Source organism: Lissotriton vulgaris, chromosome 9, assembly GCF_964263255.1.
Source record: "Lissotriton vulgaris chromosome 9, aLisVul1.2, whole genome shotgun sequence".
Taxonomy (NCBI): domain Eukaryota; kingdom Metazoa; phylum Chordata; class Amphibia; order Caudata; family Salamandridae; genus Lissotriton; species Lissotriton vulgaris.
The window spans coordinates 64804199-64826263 of NC_141697.1; the positions used below are offsets into that span (position 1 = coordinate 64804199).

General features: G+C 45.6%; 1 protein-coding gene across 5 annotated transcripts in view; it reads left to right on the forward strand.

The window, feature by feature from the left end:
- The window catches only part of RYR3 (ryanodine receptor 3), a 1864151-nt gene that overhangs the window by 1322803 nt on the left and 519283 nt on the right, over window positions 1–22065 (forward strand). For all 5 annotated transcript variants that reach the window (XM_086937034.1, XM_086937032.1, XM_086937031.1 and 2 more), the window contains 4 exons: window positions 4303–4623; window positions 13653–13893; window positions 17686–17773; window positions 17902–17994. In XM_086937034.1, coding sequence (XP_086793160.1) covers window positions 4303–4623; window positions 13653–13893; window positions 17686–17773; window positions 17902–17994 — 743 coding nt within the window. The remainder of the gene's footprint in view (window positions 1–4302; window positions 4624–13652; window positions 13894–17685; window positions 17774–17901; window positions 17995–22065) is intronic.

A 22065-nucleotide genomic window follows, 5' to 3' on the forward strand; every position in this document is an offset into this window, starting at 1 on the left:
GTTCTGATGGGCACCTGGTCCAAGCCCTCCACAGTGCCCCCTGTGGATCGGAACATGGCCCGACGCCACCACCGACTCCAGGCGACCCTAGCTTTCTGTCCCTACACCCCACCCCGAGAGCCTGGTGATACAGACATCTACGTCCCAGACCGCATTCCCGACCGCTCCCCCGGATCGGGAATCCAAAAGGTTTGATCAGTTTGGCAAGAAACTGTTCTCCTCGTTGAGTTTGGGGTTGCGGTCTATCAACACTGCTTGCCTTTTGGGCCGTTATACCCACGCCTTGTGGGACACGGTTGCGGACGTGCTGCCCTAGTACCCGGAGGAGGCCTGGGCCTGGCTCGCCCAAGCCCTTGCAGAGGGGTGGGATGCGGCGCGTAATTCCATCCGGTGTGGACTGGATACCACAAACTCGCTGGGAAGGGCGATTTCCACGATGGTGGCGGTTCGCCGCCACGCCTGGCTGAGGTCCGACAATTTCTCGGGCGACCTCCAGGCCACGCTCATGGACATGCCCTTTGATGGCAGTCGCATCTTTGGTGACAAAGCAGACGGTGCGCTTGAGCGTTTCAAGGACTCCAGGGCTAAGGCCAAGTCCTTGGGCCTGTCTGGCCAGCCAGTGCCAGCAAACTTCTGCTTTTCGCCCCTTTCATGGCCAAGGAAGGGGCACCCCCACTCGTCCTGCCAGCCACAGGCCGCAGAACCAGCCTCAACGTGGCCACGGACGTGGTAACCGCCTTGGCGATGCCAGGGGACAACGGCAAGGCCAGTCCACATCCGCTTCCGCAGCATCTGCCTCAAAGCCTTCCTAGTCAGAGCATTTAGGCCCATTTAACGCCAGTGGGGGGCAGGGTCGGCCATCACCTTCCCACTGGCGCTCCATCACATCAGACAGGTGGGTGCTGCAAATCGTCCGAAGGGGCTACTCCCTCCCCTTCGAGGCGACCCCTCCAGCAGGAGGAAGTTATGGCCCTCTTGGCCAAGGGGGCCATCAAGCGCGTTCCTGGGCCTGAAGTAGGACGTGGCTGCTATTCCCACTACTTTCTGGTACCCAAGAAGGGCAAAGGAGGCCTGCGCCCTATCTTGGACCTCCGGAGCGTCAATGGCTACCTCTGGAAAGAGATGTTCAAGATGCTGACTTTAGCTCAGGTCCTAGCTGCCTTAGACCCTGGAAACTGGATGGTAGCATTGGACCTGCAGGACGCATATTTCCACATCTCCGTCCTGCCGGCCCATCGGCACTACCTGCGGTTCCCGGTAGGCCACGAGCACTTTCAGTTTACTGTGCTCCCCTTCGGCCTTACCAGCGCCCCTCGGGTGTTCACGAAAGTGATGGCAGTGGTCGCAACTCAACAGCGCAGATCGTGGGTTTCAGTATTCCCCTACCTCAACGACTGGTTGTTGAAGGCGGGCTCGCCCCAAATTGTCGTCTCCCACATCCAGACTACGGCCGACCTCCTGTACTCGCTGGGGTTCTCCATCAACGTGCCGAAGTCACACCTGTGCCCCTCTCAGAAGCTCCTTTTCATTGGAGCGGTTCTGGACTCGGCGCAGTTTTGGGTTTATTCCCCCGAACAGCAGGTTCAGGATATTCAGGCTCTGATTCCGATCTTTCAGCCTTTATCACGAGTTTCGGTCAGGTTGACGCTGCGGCTCCTGGGACTGATAGCCTCCTTCTGGTGCATCACGCCAGGTGGCGGATGCAGGCTCTGCAGTGGGACCTGAAGTTTCAGTGGGCACAGCATCAGGAAAATCTGTCCGGCCACGTCCTGATCTCGGAGGGCACTGCGAGTCAGTTGCAGTGGTGTCTCACGAACCGCGATTGGGTCAGCGGCAGATCCCTCGCCCTACCCCAACCAGAGCACGTAGTTGTGGCGGATGCGTCCCTCCTGGAATGGGGGGGGAGGCACATGGGAGAGGCGGAGATCAGAGGCCTCTGGTCTCCGGCGGAGTCCAGGCTCCATATCTACCTTCTGGAGCTGCGGCCGATCCGACTTGCACTGAAGGCATTCCTTCCCTCTGTTCAGGGAAGTGTAGGGCAGGTGTTTACGGACAACACCACCGCCATGTAGTACAGCAACAAACAGGGCGGGGTGGGGTCGTCGACCCTTTGTCAGGAGGCTCTGCGCCTCTGGACATGGCTGGAACGCCAGGGTGTCGCCCTTGTGATTCAATACCTGGCAGGTTCTCTGAACGCCAGGGCGGACGAACTCAGCCGCCGGTGCATGATGGATCACAAATGGGGTCTGAACTCGGACGTGGCACAAGGTCTCTTTCAGCAGTGGGGAGAGCCTTGGTTAGATCTGTTCGCCACCGAAGAGAACACGCAATGTCTTCAGGTCTGTGGGTTGGAATTTCAAAGGCGGCACTCGCTCGGAGACGCTTTTAGTCGCGAGTGGAGCTGCGGTCTGGTGTACGCCTTTCCGCCTCTACCACTTCTGCTCAGAGTGCTGAAGAAGATCAGGCGAGACCGGGCCCAAGGCTCCGGACTGGGCACGAAGATACTGGTATCCCGAGCTACTCAGCACGTCAGTCGATCCCCCGATTCGTCTGCCTCTTCAGGAGGACCTTCTGTCGCAGCAGCAGGAGACGGTCCTCCACCCGAACCTGTCTAGTCTCCACCTACATGCGTGGAGATTGAGCCGCGTTAGTTGAGGCCATTTGACTTGCTTCCTGAAGTCTGTGATGTGATTCTGGCAGCCAGGCGTCCCTCCACAAAATCGGTAGACGCCTGCAGGTGGAACAAATTTGTGTCATGGTGCACAGCAAAGGCTGTGGATCCACTCTCTGCCCCCCTTTCAGAGTTTCTCCTCTTCCTTATTTCTCTTACCCAGCAGGGCTCTGCTCGGGGCACGATCAAAGGCTACCTCTCGGCCATTGCTGCCTTCTTAAGGCTTCCTGATCAGCCTTCTCTTTTCAAGTCCCCTGTTGTAAATAGATTCTTGAAAGGCATCACACACATCTTTCCTCCTGTTCCCTTTGTGATGCCTCAGTGAGACTTGAACCTTGTACTGACTTATCTGATGTGCGCTCCCTTTTAGCCACTTCATAACTGTTCTCTTCATTTTCTGATTCTTAAAATGGCATTCCTGGTTGCCATCACCTCTGCCAGGAGAGTGAGTGAGCTTCAGGCATTATCTCCTAAACCTCCTTTCTTCTCTGTCCATCCGGACAAGGTTGTTTTGTGGACTCGTCATTCTTTGCTGCCCAAGGTCATTACAGCCTTTTATATCGGGCAGTCCATCACCTTGCCCACCTTCTTTCTGCCTCTGCATCACTCGAAAGAGGAAGAGAGGCTCCACCGTCTGGACCCAAAACGTGCGCTCTCCTTCTATCTAGACCGCACCCACCAGTTCCGGGTGGACGACCAGCTCTTTGTTGGTTACATGGGCACTAAGAAGGGACGGGCGGTGCACAAGCGGACCATCTCTCGGTGGGTCGTCTTGTGCATCAAGGTTTGCTACTCCTTGGTGAAAAAGGAACCTCCTGTGGGGCTGCGCACCCATTCCACTCGGGCCACGGCGGCTACTACTGCCCTGGGTTGGGGAGTCCCCTTGCAGGACATCTGTCAAGCAACTACGTGGGCCTCGCTGCACACGTTTTCTAGGCACTACTGCCTGGTCAGCCAAGTCCGGAGAGATGGCTTTTTTGGCCGTTCCATTCTCCAGGACTTTCTGGTGTGATCTTGGTTCGCAGACCCACCACCGGGGTTGGTATTGCTGGGGTATCTATTCTAAGGTGAGGCATCTAACACTAACCTGTTTCTTTCCGATGCACAAGTTACTTACCGTCGGTAACAATATATCTGTAAGAAACACTAGTTAGTGTTAGATTCCTTACCGCCCCACCCATCCTCCCCCTTCTGCGAACCGATATCTAGGGTTAAGGACATCCCTTTCAGGGCCCTAGTTTCTTGGCACCAGTGTCGGTTTCTATTATGGCTCTGCGTTCCTGGCGCGGAAAGCTATGTACAGAACTGACGTCAGTGCCCGAGGGCGGCGTCTAAGTATTCCGACGGCGTCATCCCGGCGATCACAACGCCGACGACGCCTACCGACGCGCAAGGATCCAGCCTGATGCCTGGGGATATTCTATGGCGAGGAATCTAACACTAACTACTGTTTCTTACAGATATATCGTTACCGAAGGTTAGTAACTTGTGCTACATCATCAATATAAATGCATGCAATCAATGGGCTTTTGAAAATTTGGTATAAAATAGCTCCCTTCTTTCTCGTCATAGGGTTTCTTTGCAGTAATTAACATCTAAATGTACTTGTTTGTCTTCTATCCTGTGTACAGTACTAGGTATGCCAGATACAGTGGAGGAGATGTGCACAGAAATGCCTCACTTGGATGGGTTGATAAAGGAGATCAGCAGCCTGGCAGAGTCGGGAGCCCGCTACACCGAAATGCCCCATGTTATCGAGGTGGTGCTGCCTATGCTGTGCAATTACTTGTCCTACTGGTGGGAGAGGGGCCCTGAGAATATCTCTGACCCTTCAAAGCCATGCTGCACACAAGTTACCTCTGAGCATCTGAGTATTGTCCTGGGAAGCATCCTGAAGATCATTAACAACAACCTGGGCATCGATGAGGCCTCCTGGATGAAGCGAATAGCAGGTAAGATATAAGCCAGAACAAGAAAGATACTGAAATGATAGAAACTGAATGATATACTGATATTGAATTGTATACTATGCTGTACTCAATCACTGAAATTATACGAGTGTCTATTATTATGGAAAATGAAACAATCTCGAACATTGGTTAGTTGTTTCAGGATTGTTGCATTATTTCCCTGACCCTCTCATTCCTAATAAATTACATAAAATCTCACTTTCACTGATACCATTTTTAATTTGAAAGTGTGCATATATAGTTTCCATATGTTGCTGACCTATGCCCAAGAGCATCCATTCCACAAGGATTCCCTATTACTTACCCCCCATTACGTTCATTCTGAACTATTTAATATATGCTGAATAAAGCCAACTTAATTACAATTCCAGAGTGCGGCGTTTTGTTTTGCTGAAAAAAAATATATATATATATATATCATGTGATCAAGTCCTGATCAGGCCGAAACGCATCATGGCGGAGTAACTGTCAAATAAATCAATATGGACCGGACAATTGAAGTTCTTAGCAGGCATTTGGAGTGGATATATATATATATATATATATATATATATATATATATATATATATATATATATATAATTCCAAAATGCCCGTGCATTAAGAGGCACACTCCTCCAGCCGGTGAGCAATGCATGGGCATTTTGGAATAATTTACGAGCGGCTTGTCCATGGTCGCTGGAGATCACACCACCCCAGAGAAACCTGTATGGGGCCCTTATTTCCGAAAATTTCGGGAATGGAAGGCGCAGCTGGCTCTTCATTTCAAGGCAGATCTACAACTCTGGGACCCACTGGAGGGAGAGAATTGGTCCATGCCATGTTTTAAAAAAGCACAAAACCACCGAAGGCAAAGAGCAGGAACTGAAAGACCACGAGTCCCAGCATGCATGCAAATGTAAGTGATCGGATTAACCGGAAAAGGCACACCTGAAGCCTATAAATCATTGCAGTGCAAGGAACTGTAGAATCCAGAAACGATGGTGCCTTTTAAAAACTGCCTCTGATGAAAGAGCACGTTTGCTCTGAAACGCGTAAGGCAGATGGACGGAAATAGCCAGAGTTGTAATTCAGCTTTGTGAAATAAAAAGGGTTGTTGCTCACCGGCTGGAGGAGTGCGCCTCTTAAAGCATGGGCATTTTGGAATTATATATATATATATATATATATATATATATATATATATATATATATATGCTGCAAGAACTCGTCTCAGTCTCAACGAAACCAACAGCCAAACAAGCAAAGACGAGGTAGACCCGATTCAGTGCTTCTTCTTTTTTTATTTAATTTTAAAGTGCAACCACATCAGCCACGACGCGTTTCGGCAGATTCCTGCCTTGATCACATGACAACAGTGTCGTGGGATGCACCTCCTTTTAAAGTGCAAGTGCGTGAATGGACATAGAAAGTATACTATTTACAGCTTTCTTTCATCATTTTCTTAGTGTGATACGTAAAATACAGGAAATATTTGTAAAATACATTTGCTAAAAGTTAAGCATGAGGGTTCAGTCTCAAAAAATATTTCGGTATAATACAATGGGTTATTGTTAACTGTATTCCAAATATCCATTCACTAAATACTACAGTGCATCACCGTGAATCTAAATAAAGAGAAATTGAAACTAAAACATTTTTCAAAACGTGATAGAAAAAAAACTCTTTTTTCCAATAGACAAAAATGATACCCTATGTGAACAAAAAAAGTAATATTATGTTTACACACACATGTACCTTACCAAAAAACAATTTGAAAAACAATTTCTGTTCTTCGTAAAGATAAATACAAGGAAGAAATTATACACATATCTCTATTTCATAAAGGGTTCTTCCAAATGAATGCAACTAAATATACCTGTCTGACTGAGTGATTCCCACAATTGAGCAACCTCTACAAAAATTGATAGATTATTATTGTTGTTCAATTCACTCATAGTTCGATTAAAATTGCATAAATAGTTAAAACCCTTTTGAAGTATCAAAAATATATATATAAAAATATTTATCTTTTTCACCATGTAAAATCCATTATTTACAATACAAAACAAGTTCATGAGGTATTTACATCTTGGAAGTAATGGATGATTCAAACTTTACATTCTATTGCATTGAATTGATGAAAGCTGTGTAGACTTTTTGGTACATAATGTAAACAATAACGTCCCAAAACTCATTCTAAAAATGTGTATAGATCTTCAGTCATGTTGAGACCTTTTGGCTGCTTGGTATCCAAGGTCAAGATATAATATTACCTACTAGCGATAGCCAGTAGGTATATATAGTTAGGATTTTTTTCCTATGGGACTTTTGAAAATTCTATGTCTAATAACTTTGGCGTTTGTGGACGGAATCGGCTAAAATTTTCAGGAAAATGGCACATTTTGTTTCTGAGCAGCCCTTGAAAATTTGGGGAGGTTTCGTCAAGGGGGGGCCGAGAAAAAAGGGGGGTCCCAAAACGCATTTTTCCCATGTTAATTTCCATAGGGCGTTTGGCCTCACTTTTAGCTCGAACGGCTGAATGGATTTGCACGAAACTTGGCAAAATTGTAGGGACTGTTAGCCCGATGTGCCTTTGCTGGGTCTCAATATATGTGCTCCAGTGGATTTTGAGAAATTAACGTTTTGAAAAATTTATATATCTGTGACAGCGTCCTGGATAGCGCACCAGTTCGCGTACTTTTCGCGTAACGGAGCTTTGCGAAGCGAAGCTGATTGGCTCTCCGGTGTCTGTCAACATTCTAAACAGTCCGTAGCGGCTGCCATTTTGTCTCTCGGTAGGATCGAGAGACAAGAGGAGGCCAAAACGAAGGGGGAAATAAAGGAAAGGGGGCAAGGTAGACCCCTTCTGACCCCCTAGGATTGATGAGGGGGATATTAAAGTGTCCCGCGGGGTCAAAAAAAAAAAAACAATTGTGATTTTTCGTCGTAGAGGCATTGTAAACAGTCCGGAGCAGCCGCCATCTTGTCTCTCGGTAGGATCGAGAGACAAGAGGTGGAGAAAAACGAAGGGGGAAATGAAGGAAAGGGGGCAAGGTAGACCCCTCCTGACCCCCTAGCATTGATGAGGGGGATATTAAAGTGCCCCGCGGGGCAAAAAAAAAAAAATTGCGATTTTTCCCCGTAGAGGCGCGTCCCGGTACGCGAACCGGGCAGCTAACTGGGCAGCTAACCGGCAGCGTAACAGGAGTCTGAGGAGAAGCTGATTGGCTGTCAACTTTGTAAACAGTCCGGAGCGGCCGCCATCTTGTCTCTCGGTAGGATCGAGAGACAAGAGGTGGTGAAAAACGAAGGGGGAAATGAAGGAAATGGGGCAAGGTAGACCCCTCCTGACCCCTTAGGATTGATGAGGGGGATATTAAAGTGCCCCGCAGGGCAAAAGGAAAAAAGAAAAAAAAATTGAGATTTTTCGAGGTAGAGGCGCTTCCCGGTACGCCAACTGGGCAGCTAAACGGTAGCGTAACGGGAGTCCGACATCTTGTGTTTTGGAGCGTCCGGTTTGCGTACCGGGTAGCGTTCCGGTAAGCAGAACAAGGGGAAAACCAAAAGAAACAGTAAAAAAGTAAAATAAAATTTAAAGGAATAGATTTCCACCAAACTTGGCAAAATTGTAGGGACTGTTTATTTGATGTGCCTTTGCAAGGCCTCAAGATATGTGCACGTGTGGATTTTGTCTAATTAAGGTTAAAAACAATATATATATATCTGTAAGCGTGCTCTGGCGCGCTTACGTTACGGGTTTTGTTTGCGCTGCAGAGACGATACGTCACGTTTATGTGACGCGTCATGAGGCGTCTCACGTGGCTACGTGATACGTCACGTAATAAAGAATATATTTTACAGCTATAGATATTAGCTTTTAAAAAACCAATGAAATTCACTGAAAAAACCATAGGTTATAGACCATATATAGTTAGGAATTTGCATTTACAAAACCTTGAAAATTCACTGAAAAAACCATTGGTTATAGACCATATATAGTTAGGGATTAGCATTTACAAAACCTTATTTTACTCGCATAAAACCATTGAAATTCGCATATATAGTTAGTTGCGCTAACTATATATCGCGCACCCGCAATCCACTGCTGATGATGTCACATATTACATCATTCATGACATGGTCAGTGACATCACTGATGACATCTCAAATGACATCACTGATGACATCACCCAGTGACTTTATGTTTCTGTAAAGTTAAAATATGTCTTACATATTGAACAATGAGTGGATGTATAAGTGTCTGGATGAAGGATTTAGTAGGTGCATGACTGACTGTATGAGTGAGGGATTTAATGTGTCTCACTGAGTGCATGGGTTAGTGACTAAACTGTCTTAATTTGTGTATCATTATGTCTGTTGTTCTGTAAACTGCTGCATGTGTTGATCAGTAGCTATGTGAGTAACTATATGGGTTATTCATTGGTTTCCCAAGTATTTGTATGGGAGACTGAGTGTGTGTGTGGGTGGCTGGGAGGTGTGTGACTCTGTGCATAGATGTGTGAGTAGTTGATTCACTATATGTATGGGTTCAAAAGTGCATGTGGAAACAGCTGTATGGGCGGTTGACTGTGCATGAGTGTATTGGTGAGTGAATGGATATCTCAGTGCTACATGTCAAAGTAAGTACATATGTAAAACACAGTACATGTGAGAGTTGACATATATAAATAACTGTGCATAAGAGCCAGTGAATGTGTGAGTGGCTGTATGGATCATTGTGAACATGTATCAGGGATTGTATAAGAGAGTAAATATGTGTTAGTATATGTTTGAATAAGTAAGGTGTGTATAACTGTATAGTTGAGAAAATGGAGGTGTGATTGATTCTTTGCATGACTGACTAGGTGTGTGAGTAACTCCATGTATAAGTGACAGTCTGTGAGTGTCTGTTTACACTGATTGTATCTAAGGTTATATTAAAGTCTGAAGATGTTCATTGTATTATCACATAAATGATATCATCAGTGATGTGATCAGTAATGTCAAATGAGATGTCATCAGTGATGTCATCAGTGATATCATTTGAGATGTCATCAGTGATGTCATCAGTGATGTCATTTGAGATGTCATCAGTGATGTCATCAGTGATGTCACTGACCATGTCATGAATGATGTAATATGTGACATCATCAGCAGTGGATTGCGGGTGCGCGATATATAGTTAGCGCAACTAACTATATATGCGAATTTCAATGGTTTTATGCGAGTAAAATAAGGTTTTGTAAATGCTAATCCCTAACTATATATGGTCTATAACCAATGGTTTTTTCAGTGAATTTTCAAGGTTTTGTAAATGCAAATTCCTAACTATATATGGTCTATAACCTATGGTTTTTTCAGTGAATATATATATATATATATATATATATATATATATATATATATATATATATATATATATATATATATATATATATATATATATATATATATATATATATATATATATATATATATATATTATGATTGGAAAAAACCACAGGTTAAACTGATGTAGCTAGGTGGCAGTGCCAGTTGAAGCGTTACAACTAAAAACCCAGTAAAAGTCATCACCTAAAACTAACTAAGTACCTATAACTTGTGCCCCACTATGCACAGTGTTACCATCAATGATGTCATTTCAGATGTCAGCAGTGACGTTACCAATGATGTCATAGAATATGTTATGAGTGATGTACCATGTGAGGGTATAGTAGTTACTAGGACAGTGCAAGTTATAGTTATTCCAGGGCTCGCGTTAAATATTACTTCAGTTAACTATATCTGATGATTTTCGGTGTTTTTTTCAGGGTTTGTTTTTGTTTAAAATGTAGTGTTTTAGGTGGCATGGTCACCTAACTATAATATCACCTTACCCTTTTTACAGTAAATTTCTATGGTTGTTTTAAAATACCTAACTATAACTTTCACTTTAACCTGTGTTCTTTACAGTCAGTTTCTTAGTTTTTTTTATGTAAGACACTGTCAATATTTAAAGGTCAGGCTTATTGGTTTTGTCATGGGGTCATTGCAATATTTGTCAAAGATTGCAATGAAATAAAGCATTTGCAGTAAAAAAAATATTAAACAAGTGTGAGACTCTTTTACACTCCTCAAGCCACATAATGCAGCCATAAGACAAACAACGGGGCCCTGCATTCCTAACCTGGAGAGCAAAAGCTTTAGCTTAAGAAATGCTTAAAAAAGATAAACCTTTCCTGGACTCATGTTATATAGGCCCAAGGAAACATAGACTTATTTTTCTGGGGGGCTGTTGAACTCTCTGCTGCCACCTCTTTACCCCACAACACCTATCCTATAACAATGCTGGTGGTGCCCCTGCCCAGATTAGAGCAACACAAAATGAAGATGGACAGGATAATGAACATTGTTAAATATTCACCCACAGTCACAGATCTGGATTACAACCATCGTTTTTATGCTTACCATGCCACCCCAGTTTGGACCCAGCCATATGCAAGTCAGTCTTGACCCTGATCCCCATGGGGACAGTTCTGCCAGGCCAGGTACTCTCTGGACCAGAAAACAAGCATCATGGGACCACTCTCAGGGTATCAGCCAGACTAGCTTGAATCCAGTGGCATAGCTAGCACGGGACCCACGTCTGGGAATAGCCTTCCCACTTAGGGCAACTATAGCAACACAAAGAGAAGATGGACGGAATGATGAACATTGTCAAACATTCACCCCCAGTCACAGATTTGGGTTAAATCCATTGTTTCTTTGCTCATCATGGCACCCCAGTTTGGACCCAGCCATATGCAGATCAGTCTCCATCCTCCTCCAATGGGGCCAGTCCAGCCCAAACAGCAAGGCCAGGTCTTCACTGGACTGGAAAACAAGCATCCTGAGACCGGTTTCGGATTCAAACTATTCAGGCCGATGAGGGATGGTCCTAGGATGCTTGTTTCCGGTCCGTGGAAGACCTGGCCTGGCAGTTTGGGCTGTACTGTTCCCATGGGGACCAGGGCCCAGACTGATTAGCATATGGCTGGGTCCAAACTAAAATTGTGTAGTGAGCAAAGAAAACGATGGATTCAGGCCCAGATCTATGTACGGTGGGTGAATGTTTGACATTGTTTAGCATTCGGTCCATTAATAGTTCTTTTTGCATTTGTCGCTCTAAGTCGGATGGGTATGCCCAGACATGGGTCCCTTGCTCACCATGCCACGAGAATCATGCTATCCTGGCTGGTGAAGGGAGATACCCTGAAACCGATCCTAGGATGCTTGTTTCCGGTCCAGGGAGGACCTGGCCTGCCAGTTTGGGCAGGACTGTTTCCATGGGGAGCAGAGTCGAGACTGATTTACATATGGCTGGGACTAAACTGGAATGGTATGGTGAGAAAAAAAGGATTGATTTAGGCCCAGATATCTGTACTGAGGGTTAATGTTTGACATTTTTCAGCATTCTGTCCATCAATTGTTCTTTTTGCATTTGTCACCCCGAGTGGCACGGGTATGCCCAAACGTGGGTCCCTTGCTCACCATGCCTCTGGAGTCAAGCTATCCTGTCTAATGAGGGGTGGTATCCACAAACGGGTCCTAGGATGTTTGTTTCCAGGCCGGGTAGGATATGGCCTGGAAGTTCAAGCTTGACTGTTTTCATGGCGAGCAGGGTCAAGACTGATTTGCAAATGCGGGGTCCAAACTGAAATGGTGCGGTGTTTAAAAAAGCAATGGATTTAGGCCTAGATCTCTGTACTATGGTGAATGTTTGACATTGTTCAATATTATGTCCATAAATTGTTCTTTTTGCTCTTGCCCAGATTAGGGCACCAGCATACATCAAAATATATTAAATTAGCCCACAATGGGCATCATGGGGTACTTCATGGAGCAGTGAATAATAAATGAGTGGCTCCGGACGCTCATTTATTATTCTTTCTCCTATATGCATTCTTTAATATTACTTTTATTTTGTGTAGGTGGCCCGGTCCCTCCCAGGACACCCACAGTTTATTTTTGTTTGGGGCTGGGGGGAAATACCATGGCCCCCATGGCCCCCATGGCCCCTGATGGCTCCCCGACCAACATCCATTATGGGTGATGGAGTTGGATGGTTGATTGGGTGCCCTGGTGCACACCCGGGAATCCACACATTGCAAATATGTTGGGGTATACCGGGGAGATCTAAGGCCCCAGCACCCTCGGCCTGCTTCTCAGCCAGCGCCCATCCTGGGTACTGGTGGGAGCTGGCAGCAAGTACGCCCTTGCGCTGTGTGAGCAGATTTTCACTCTGCTCCAACAGTGAGATCAACATTTTTTTGAACCTGTAGGTGGTAATATCAATCAATGTCTATTGTTAGTCACATTGCGGGAAATATCTTCAACAGTCTTCCTGTAGACAGATTGTGTTAGATGCAAAGGATAGTCTACATTCTTAACTAAATATCGAAAGGTTTGTTTTGTGTAATAGTTTATTCCCTTTACTGTTTTCAATAGCCTTTTTCTCTGTTTGAAATTAAAAACAGTGTTTTCAGGCAGGCAGCCCCAAACTACAAATATAAAAAAATATAAAAAGACCTACATTACTATCCCAGGCTTCCGGTGACGTTTGCCAACCACTTGGCCTTCAGTCTCTTGGTTTATGATATCACCAGAACCCCTGGTTGACGATATAGGACTGAAACACGCACACTGTTAAGTGGCAGGCAAATTTATTTGAGATGGGCCACAATTAACTTATCTTTTCAGTCCAAAACCAATTGTGCTGTTCAATACAGCAATACCAGCATACCAGACAATATGGTACCAAAGTTAAGTAACTTGTTCTACAAGTAAATAGCTTTACCTTGTTTATGGCTTTTCTGACACCTAGATTTACAGAAGCGAATGCAGAATTTCCATCCAGTTATTGTCCTGGTCCCCTATGCCATGTAATGCTATTCTCCTGCTAAGAATCACAATGCATTAAGGAACAAGAGTCAGAAAGTAGTAGAATTACCAGCTCCAATGTGACATTAACAGAAATAAGCACAGTTTTTTGTTTCTTTGTTACCATACAGTTTATGTTCAGCCGATTATCAGTAAAGCCCAATCTGACCTGCTGAAGACTCACTTCATCCCAACCCTGGAGAAGCTGAAAAAGAAAGCTGTGAAGATTGTGCAGGAGGAGGAGGCGATGAAGGCAGACAGCAAGGCTGACACCCAGGAAGCTGAGCTTCTCATCCTGGATGAGTTTGCCGTTCTCTGCAGAGACCTCTATGCTTTCTACCCCATGCTCATCCGCTACGTGGACAATAACAGGTAGAGTAATGCAGTGGAGGCATTAGCCTGGCACAGTATTTTGAGATATGCTATTTCAGTGGGTATAGATTCAAGAGGCCAATTGCGATTCTCCTATTACCATGACTAGAGAATCTGGATTTCATTAAAGACACGGAGGCTAACATTATACCTTTTTAAACTTGAGAGAGATCACAGAAAAGGTTTAGAGAGATCCCTTAAGATTTGCCAAGACCTGGTCTTTGATGTTCTAGGCCCTTTAGCTAAGATCATCGATGCTGAATTCATGAAATAATCTATAATCAACTTAATTTCCAAAATGTCTATTCACCATCGATTGTTGTGAGGAACCTTTTTAATGGTAAGATCTGAAAGAAACAGGTTATTATTAGATTCCTTACCTTAGAATATCCCCAGGCGTCAGACTGGATCCGGAAACTTTGTGTAGCAGTACCCTTGCGTGTCGGTAGGCGTAGTCTGTGGCTCTGCGTCCGTTGTCGGCGTCGTTGGCGCCGAGAGGACGTCCCCGGAGTACTTAGCCACCGCGCCCGCGCGCTGACGTCAGTTCTTCTTTTTTCCGCGTCAGCAAGCGCAGATCCGGAAAAAGTTGTACCCTTAGTCAATTTTTGACTAACTTTTTCAATCCTTTTTGATCATCTCTCGAAGTCGCTCGGCTCCGACGGTGCCGGTAGGGATGCCTGGTTTCAAACCCTGCGTTGACTGCAACTGACTGATGTCGGTTACCGACCCCCATCACCGGTGCCTTCACTGTCTGGGCCCCGACCACGATGACAAGTCCTGCGCCGATTGCCGGGCCCTGACGTCCAAAGCTAGACGGGAGCGGTCCCGCAAGCGACTCGACCTCCGGCAGTCGGCCCCGTGCCGCTCAAGGTCCCGGTCCGCGAGGAGGTCGAGGGATCGGTCGCGGGGTCGGAGTCGTCATAGCTCCAGGAGTCGTCACCAGTCTTCGGGCTCGAAGTCTTCAGGTAAGAGGCACAAGAAGTCGAAGAGGCGTCATCTCTCTTCTGACTCCCCCCGCCGCTCGCGCGGGGGGGCCGGGGGTTCGGGCGGGGGTTCGGGCGACACCGCCCCCGCAGCTCCGGGGGTATGGAGCAGGCGTGGGGCCTGCTCCATACCCCCCCATCCTGGGCAGAACGCGACTCTGGAGGAGATCCACGCCTTCCTAATGGCAAACGTCTGCCTTTCGCTCCTTTTGTGGCCAAGGAAGGGGCGCCAGCCACGGGCCGCAGACTACCATCCAGCCTGGTGGCGGTGGCGGATGCGGAAACTGCCATGGCGGCGGTCGGGGACAACGGCGAGGCCAGTCCACACCTGCCCCTGCAGCATCCGCCTCAAAACCCTCCTAGTCCGAGCCTTCATGCCCATGTGACGCCAGTGGGGGGCAGGGTTCGCCATCACCACCTCCACTGGCGCACTGTCACATCGGACAGGTGGGTGCTTCAAATGGTCCGAAGTGGCTACTCCCTCCCCTTCGAGGCGTCCCCTCCAGCCATGCCACCGCAGTACCACCGCGTGTCGGGGGATCACTTGGAAATTCTGCAAGAGGAAGTGACGGCCCTCTTGGCCAAGGGGGCCATCGAGCGCGTTCCTGGGCCAGAAGTAGGGTGTGGTTGTTACACACACACATGTTACACACACACATGCCCAATGGCATGTGTGTGTAAAATGGAACTTTGAAAAATGTACTTTAGTGCATTTTTTTAAAGTTGTTGCAAATTACCATAAAGTTCAACATCATGGTAATTTGAGAATTTGCTAATTATTTTACTTTAATGCATTGCATTTAAGGAATCTCAATTTGCGATTCCTTAAATGCAATCGCAATTTGAGAACTCGCAATTAATTGGGAATTCTCAAATTGCGAGGGCCTTGTTCCTTGATGCACCGCAAAAGCTATTTTTGCGATCGCAAACGGGCGAATTTCACTGTTTTCGAGCACAAAAAGCTTTGATGCATTTGCCAGTTTGTCATATCACAGCCTTATTCATAAAGCTTTAGTGTGCTCTTATTGCAACTGGGATGTCATTCTGTGCCAACAAATGTGGCCAAATTACTAGTGAAAGTTTGAGAAGGGTACATAGGGCCTCATTTATGAGGTTTTGCCGTAGGGAAGCACAGCAGGCCTTCCTGCTGCGCTTTCCTACGGCAAAAGAAAAGGGCAGGAATGCGCGGTATCTATAAGATTCGGCGCATTCCTGTCCTTTTCCCATGCGCCGGCGAGCAATGGGATGCCTGCGCCAACGCAGGCACCTTGCACCATGGTGCAAGGGTGCCTGTGTTGCGGGGATGGCTATTTTTGTACAGGAAGGGAAACCTTTCTGTACAAAAATAATCACAAGAAGCTTTTCCTCTTTCTGTGTGTGCTGCAGAACACAGCACACATAGAAGAAGGAAAAACAAGGAGAAATAAAGATATTTCTCCCCGTTGCGCCTCCCTTACGCCTCCATGGGGAGGCGTAAGCTTTTGGCACTGCCTCAGATTTACGGTTTCTCGTAATTCTGCGGCAGTGTCAAAAGGCCATGGATGTTGCTGGGAACGCCCCCAGCAACACCTATTGCACGGCCCTGCGTTAAAGGGACTGATATTTATCAGACAGCATTAAGCCAAAAAAAATTGGCTTAGTGTTGCCTAATAAATATCACACAGGCTTTTGCGCCCTGGAACGTCATAAAAAGTGACGTTCCGATGGCGCAAGGGGCCTCATAAATGAGGCCCATAGTTTCTAAATGAGCCATTAAACGTTTGGTAGAAACCCTATGAATTGTGGCAATGGCTGCCAGTGTGAAGGGAAGCATGTAACAAGGAGTTCTCTTATCTGAATTAAACTTGGCCTGGCAGTTCGGGTTGGATTGCTCCCTTTGGAGCTGGGTCAAGACTGATTTACATATGGCTAGGTCCAAACTGAGGTGGTATGGTGTGCACAATAAGGATGGATTGGGATGCGGCCCAAGCTATTACCAGTGGCTGAGATTAATTCCGGCATTGCATCCATCACGTTTTTGTATATTTCTGAATTGCAAGCCAGACACAAATGTGTCACCACAAGAACGTCATTTAGCCCACGGTTATTACACAGGGACAGAACCTTCTGTGTTGCTCTTGATTCTTCTGGCCAACACGTCATTGTGTACTATGTTACAAGTCAAAGTAATATTAACTCGGAAAATAATGTTGCCTTAGCTATGGCGCTAACCATCCGACCTAACTTTGATATATAGGGGCATATTACCAAGCAATAGCGATAATTATCGCTAATCTTGATTAGAGACAAAAAAGTATCGCCGACCTGTGGCAATTTATATCGCAGATAAACCTTGGTATTACCAAGGTTTATCGCGAATGCGATAAAAATCGGCCGCAATGCATGAATATCGCTGAAAAGTCCGCGATATTCAGGCATTACCGAGCTAATGCTCTTAGCCATGTTATCCACCTCCCATTGGATAACATGGCTAAGAACTGGTCAGGGCAGGTGTTAGATATTCGCGCTTAGCGCGAATATCTCCAAAAGTTGGTAATAGGAGATAGCGACAGTCGCTAACATCTTGGCACGCCTACTTTGCATGTCATTAGTGATACATTTCTCTGGCATGCAAAGTGGGGCCCAAGATGGTCGCTATCTCCTACTAGCTGTCGCTACCTGGTGTTAGCGACAGCTAGGCAATAGGGAGATAATTTTATCTCCGCTTTCTTGGCTTTTAAAGCCAAAAAAGCGGAGATAAACCCCCTTGATAATATGCCCCATAGTTTTTGACAATGGAATTCAGTGCACATTGTGTCTCTCATCCTAGGGCCAGCTGGTTGAAGAAACCTGACGGAGAGTCTGACGAGCTGTTTCGAATGGTTGCAGAGGTCTTCATTCTCTGGTGCAAATCCCACGTAAGATAAACTTATCATGTTCATTCTTTTTCTGAGTCTTCTATGAGACCTTTCTGGTCATGTGACCTGTGCAGATTTTTGTCACAGTTTGAGCCTATGAACATTTTTTATTTTATTTTGGTTTTTAGAATTTCAAGCGGGAAGAGCAAAATTTTGTCATTCAGAATGAAATCAACAATCTGGCATTTCTAACAGGGGAGAACAAGAGCAAGATGTCAAAAGTAAGTGGGATATTTAAGGGTGGAGATATTAGACCAATCAACCATCTGTCAGGACCACCAGCTGCCTGAAACTCTTCAGAGCCAAATTATGTAATCCTTATGGAAGGCGAGGTACGCTTATCGTGGATGATGGGGCAAATGTCAGCCACAAGTACCACTTCCTCCCATATTATTATTACTCACATAGTGCAACAGCTATTTCAGTGCATGTAGTTTTTTGGAACATGTATTTTGTCTTTTCCCATCTCAGGCAGAACTAAGGAAGATGGAATCGAGTCTAATAAGTCCAATCCTTGGTTTTAAGCGTACTCTGTGTATCACTTTTTAGCTACTTTATAGCCTGCCAATAGAAACTGGCCAAACTGTAATTCACATGTATGATTAGATTTATAATAAGATCCTTTACAGTACAACATTTGATACTATTAACAGAGGATCTTTCTTGAGATAAAAAGGAATGAAAAGGAGTGTGTTGCGTATAATTGTAAGTTCTACTTGCTCCATAAAGTAATATATTCACAAAGCACTAAAAAAGCTAATTTAAAAAACTGTCCAATACATTTTATATGGCTATGCGTTCTACCCCAGAAAACAGAAAACATGACTTCTTGAAATAAACTGTTATGAAAATGAGTATCTGATAGAGACCTCTAGCTGCAGATTCCTTACCCCCAGGTGTCAGACTGGATCTGGAATTGTTTTCTTGAGCAGTACACCTGCATGCCAGATAGGTGGCATTAATTGGTTCCGCGTGGCATCCCCCACACCGAATGTGCCTGTGCGGTGCCTATATAGGTGCCACACCAGTGTGCTGACATCAGTTCATTTGTTCCCGCACCAGTCAGTGCAGATCCAGGTAGAGCTACACCTTCAGTCAATTTAGCTTTTTTCAACTTTTGTCAAGTGTTTTATGAGAGTTTTTCTCCTGGTGTGACAGGAATGTCCTCTAGGAAGGCTGGCTTCAAGCTTTACAGCACCTTTCACTGACCTATGTGGGTGATGGACCCGCATCTTATTTGCCTTTGGTGCCTCGAGTTTGACCACAATGTTAGGGTCTGTGTGGACTGCCTTGCCATGAACCCAAAAGCCTTGAGTGAGCGGTCCTTCAAGCTCCTGGCGGCTCGACGTACAACAGTCTCTATCCTGGTCAAGAGGAAGTTTCCAGGATCAGTCTTGGAGCCCAAAATCTTCATTGCACTTAATGTCCTCGGGTCACTCCGGTAAGTGCCACTGCAAAAAGAAGAGCAAGAAGTCGAAGGGGTCTTTAACTTTACCTCATCCATCGGGCGAAGAGTAGAGGGAATGTCCGCATTCGAGGCCTGTTTCTGCGGTTGAGCCAGCGCCTAGTCAGCTTTATGCTTCCCTGAGTTTCCGGGAGCTGGAGTGACCACCTCTCAAATTTATGAGTTTATTAGGTCATTCACCTCCTATTTGAACGGCCCACTCTTGCTGGTGTGCCTTCAGGCTCTGCAGACCCGACTGGATCTACGCTGATGGATCTGGCCCCGGCACCAGTGAGGGCCCTTGGATCTGAGCCACCCACCATACCACCTTGATCTTCCCCAAAGCCTATCTCAATGCCAACATTCCAGACGCAGGCCCTATTCTGATCCCTGACATGGAGCTGGATGGGCATTGCCCGACTCAAGCCATGCCTTCCAGGCCAGAGCCTGAGCCCTATTCTTATGAGCTAGGACTCAGAGCAGATTGGTGGGGTCACTGGAACCTGAAGAATACCAGCCCTTTGACCTACATATGGACTGGTGTGAGAAGTTGTCGAAAGCCAGCAGATTGGACACCTGTCCAGATACTGGCATGCTTTCCCTACCCACCACGGCTACAGAGGAGGGAGTGTCATTTGCAAAGGTGGTGAGAATGGTGCATGAGTTCCTGGATTTTAGCCTGCCTTCCTGATAGTCAAGACAAATGTCTTGATGGAGTTGCTTTAGCCGGAAGTGCCCCCCTCAGAACCGCTTCTCCCTTTTAAAGGTAAGGAATCTGTGGCTAGATAGTCTCCACCAGATAAGGCGTTACCGAAGGTAAGTCACTTGTTATTCTGCACATTCTAAAACAAGGTCACCCAAGCTGTGGGTAAAAAGTATGCTTTTTCATATCCCTTGTCACGTAATACTTCTGTCAGTCTGAAATTGATGGCCAAACATTGCATTGAGAATTATGCTTTTGAAGAGCAGCTAAAACATACATCTTCCAGTAGGCTTCCTCTGGATATTCAGGAGACTAGTCCAACCCTACAGAGACCTTCTGGTCTTTCTTTCCTATCTTTTCTGTGCAGTGATCTCTGCAATAATAAGCCTACATTTTAGTAGTAAATTGGTGAGGGCAAGGGGGAGTGCGTGGGAAATACGTCCTAAAAAATTAGAACTATTTAGGGAGAAGTAATTCGGGTTTTCGGGAGGGTCAGGCTACTACAGACACGCACCCACAAAAAAGTAAGCCCATCGCTAGTCACAGACTACATTTGTAAAGTTACTACAGCCCTAAAGGTGACAAGACCATAGTAAATGTTTTTCAGCACACTTTAAGGTGTACAGTCAAATTACTGGCAATTAAACACCCAAATGGCGATGGGACGAAGTCTTGCAAATAGTTAAACCATTGGCAGTCTCTCGGGGTAGCATTCCAGAAAATTGATTGCCGCCCACTGTGCCACACTAGTCGGAGAACTTGATTTAGGGTTTGGTAGACGGAGTGAAGGCAGGCAAAGGACTTTACGTCAGTCACCGTGCTTTTACTCTGCCTGCCAAATTTAAAGATGTGTGCCAACCTCACAGACATTCTGTACATTGGCAAAAACTGTTATCACACTTGTTCCTATCAACGTGGGGAAAGTTTTTTTTTTAACTGATTCCATGTAAGAGTTTGTTTTTGGAAAATAAAAAAGTAAAGACCACCAATCTATGGGAGCAGAGGGTGAAACGTCTTTTCTTCAATTGCTTGTACTCCGTTTGTCGGAAGAAGTTTTACCCCAATAGTAAATTTTACTCAGTCGGCATAAAACTTATGGCCCTTCAATTCAAAATTCAGCTGCCGTTTTTGAGTTTAGCAGAGAGTGTAATGAGCCATCTTTGCGACTGAGTGAGTACCTTGTCCGCCAAACTCTGAATCAGCCCCAGAGGCGCACCCTATACAAATCTGTACTGATCTGCTACTCCGGGGAACAGTCCATCTCAAATCCTGAAAACCTGTGTACACTCAGCTGTCTGCCAGAGACTCACCCTTTTAGGCATTATACTGTCAAAAGAAACAGTTTGAGCTGATTCTGGGCATAATAAATATCTCAGGTGTGCCTTGTTATTTATATAATCGATAATGGGGGTATAATTGTAGGTGACATAAACAATAAACTATATTTATGGCACAATAACTACATGATGGGGCCATAATCACAGGATGTCTGTCTGATTTCAACATTTTTACTGGAACAGTAGCTATCTCATGGAAAGGATGACTGGCAAAACAGCTGTGTGATGGGATGAGCAGAGCATTGCAGGTATCTTAATCTCATTTCTAATCTACAAAATTATATTTTGATAATGGAAAGACAAGTATTTAGTAGCACTATATCAAGGGCTATGAATCATTGTGTATATCTACATTTCGTGAATGAACACTAGTCTTTTAGGGAAACTGTTAGTTGAAATGACATTATTTAGAGACCACGATTGAATGTAGAGACTCAGCGAGGGTATAGGTTTTAAAAATGGCTCAGTCACGGCCCGAGGTACCGACCGAGAGAGCAGGTCCTCATTTCTTGAGTTGTAGCCAAGGGAGGCGAGGCAGTTCTCTCGTGCATTATAGGTGTCATCACTACACCATAATTCAATAAGAACCTATGTCAGGTCGGTAGGTTGTATTTGGCCCAACCTATCTTGATGTTTTTTCATTTACGACTCACATATGCAGTAGCATTATTATATTTAGGTCCTGAGGAAGGCCAAGATTACATTTAATCTAGATGGCTGAAACATTTAGACCTTGATTTGAACTCATGCAGTTATTATTTCAAACTGCAGTTGCACTGTTTTTAATTTGGTGATCAACAGATAAGTA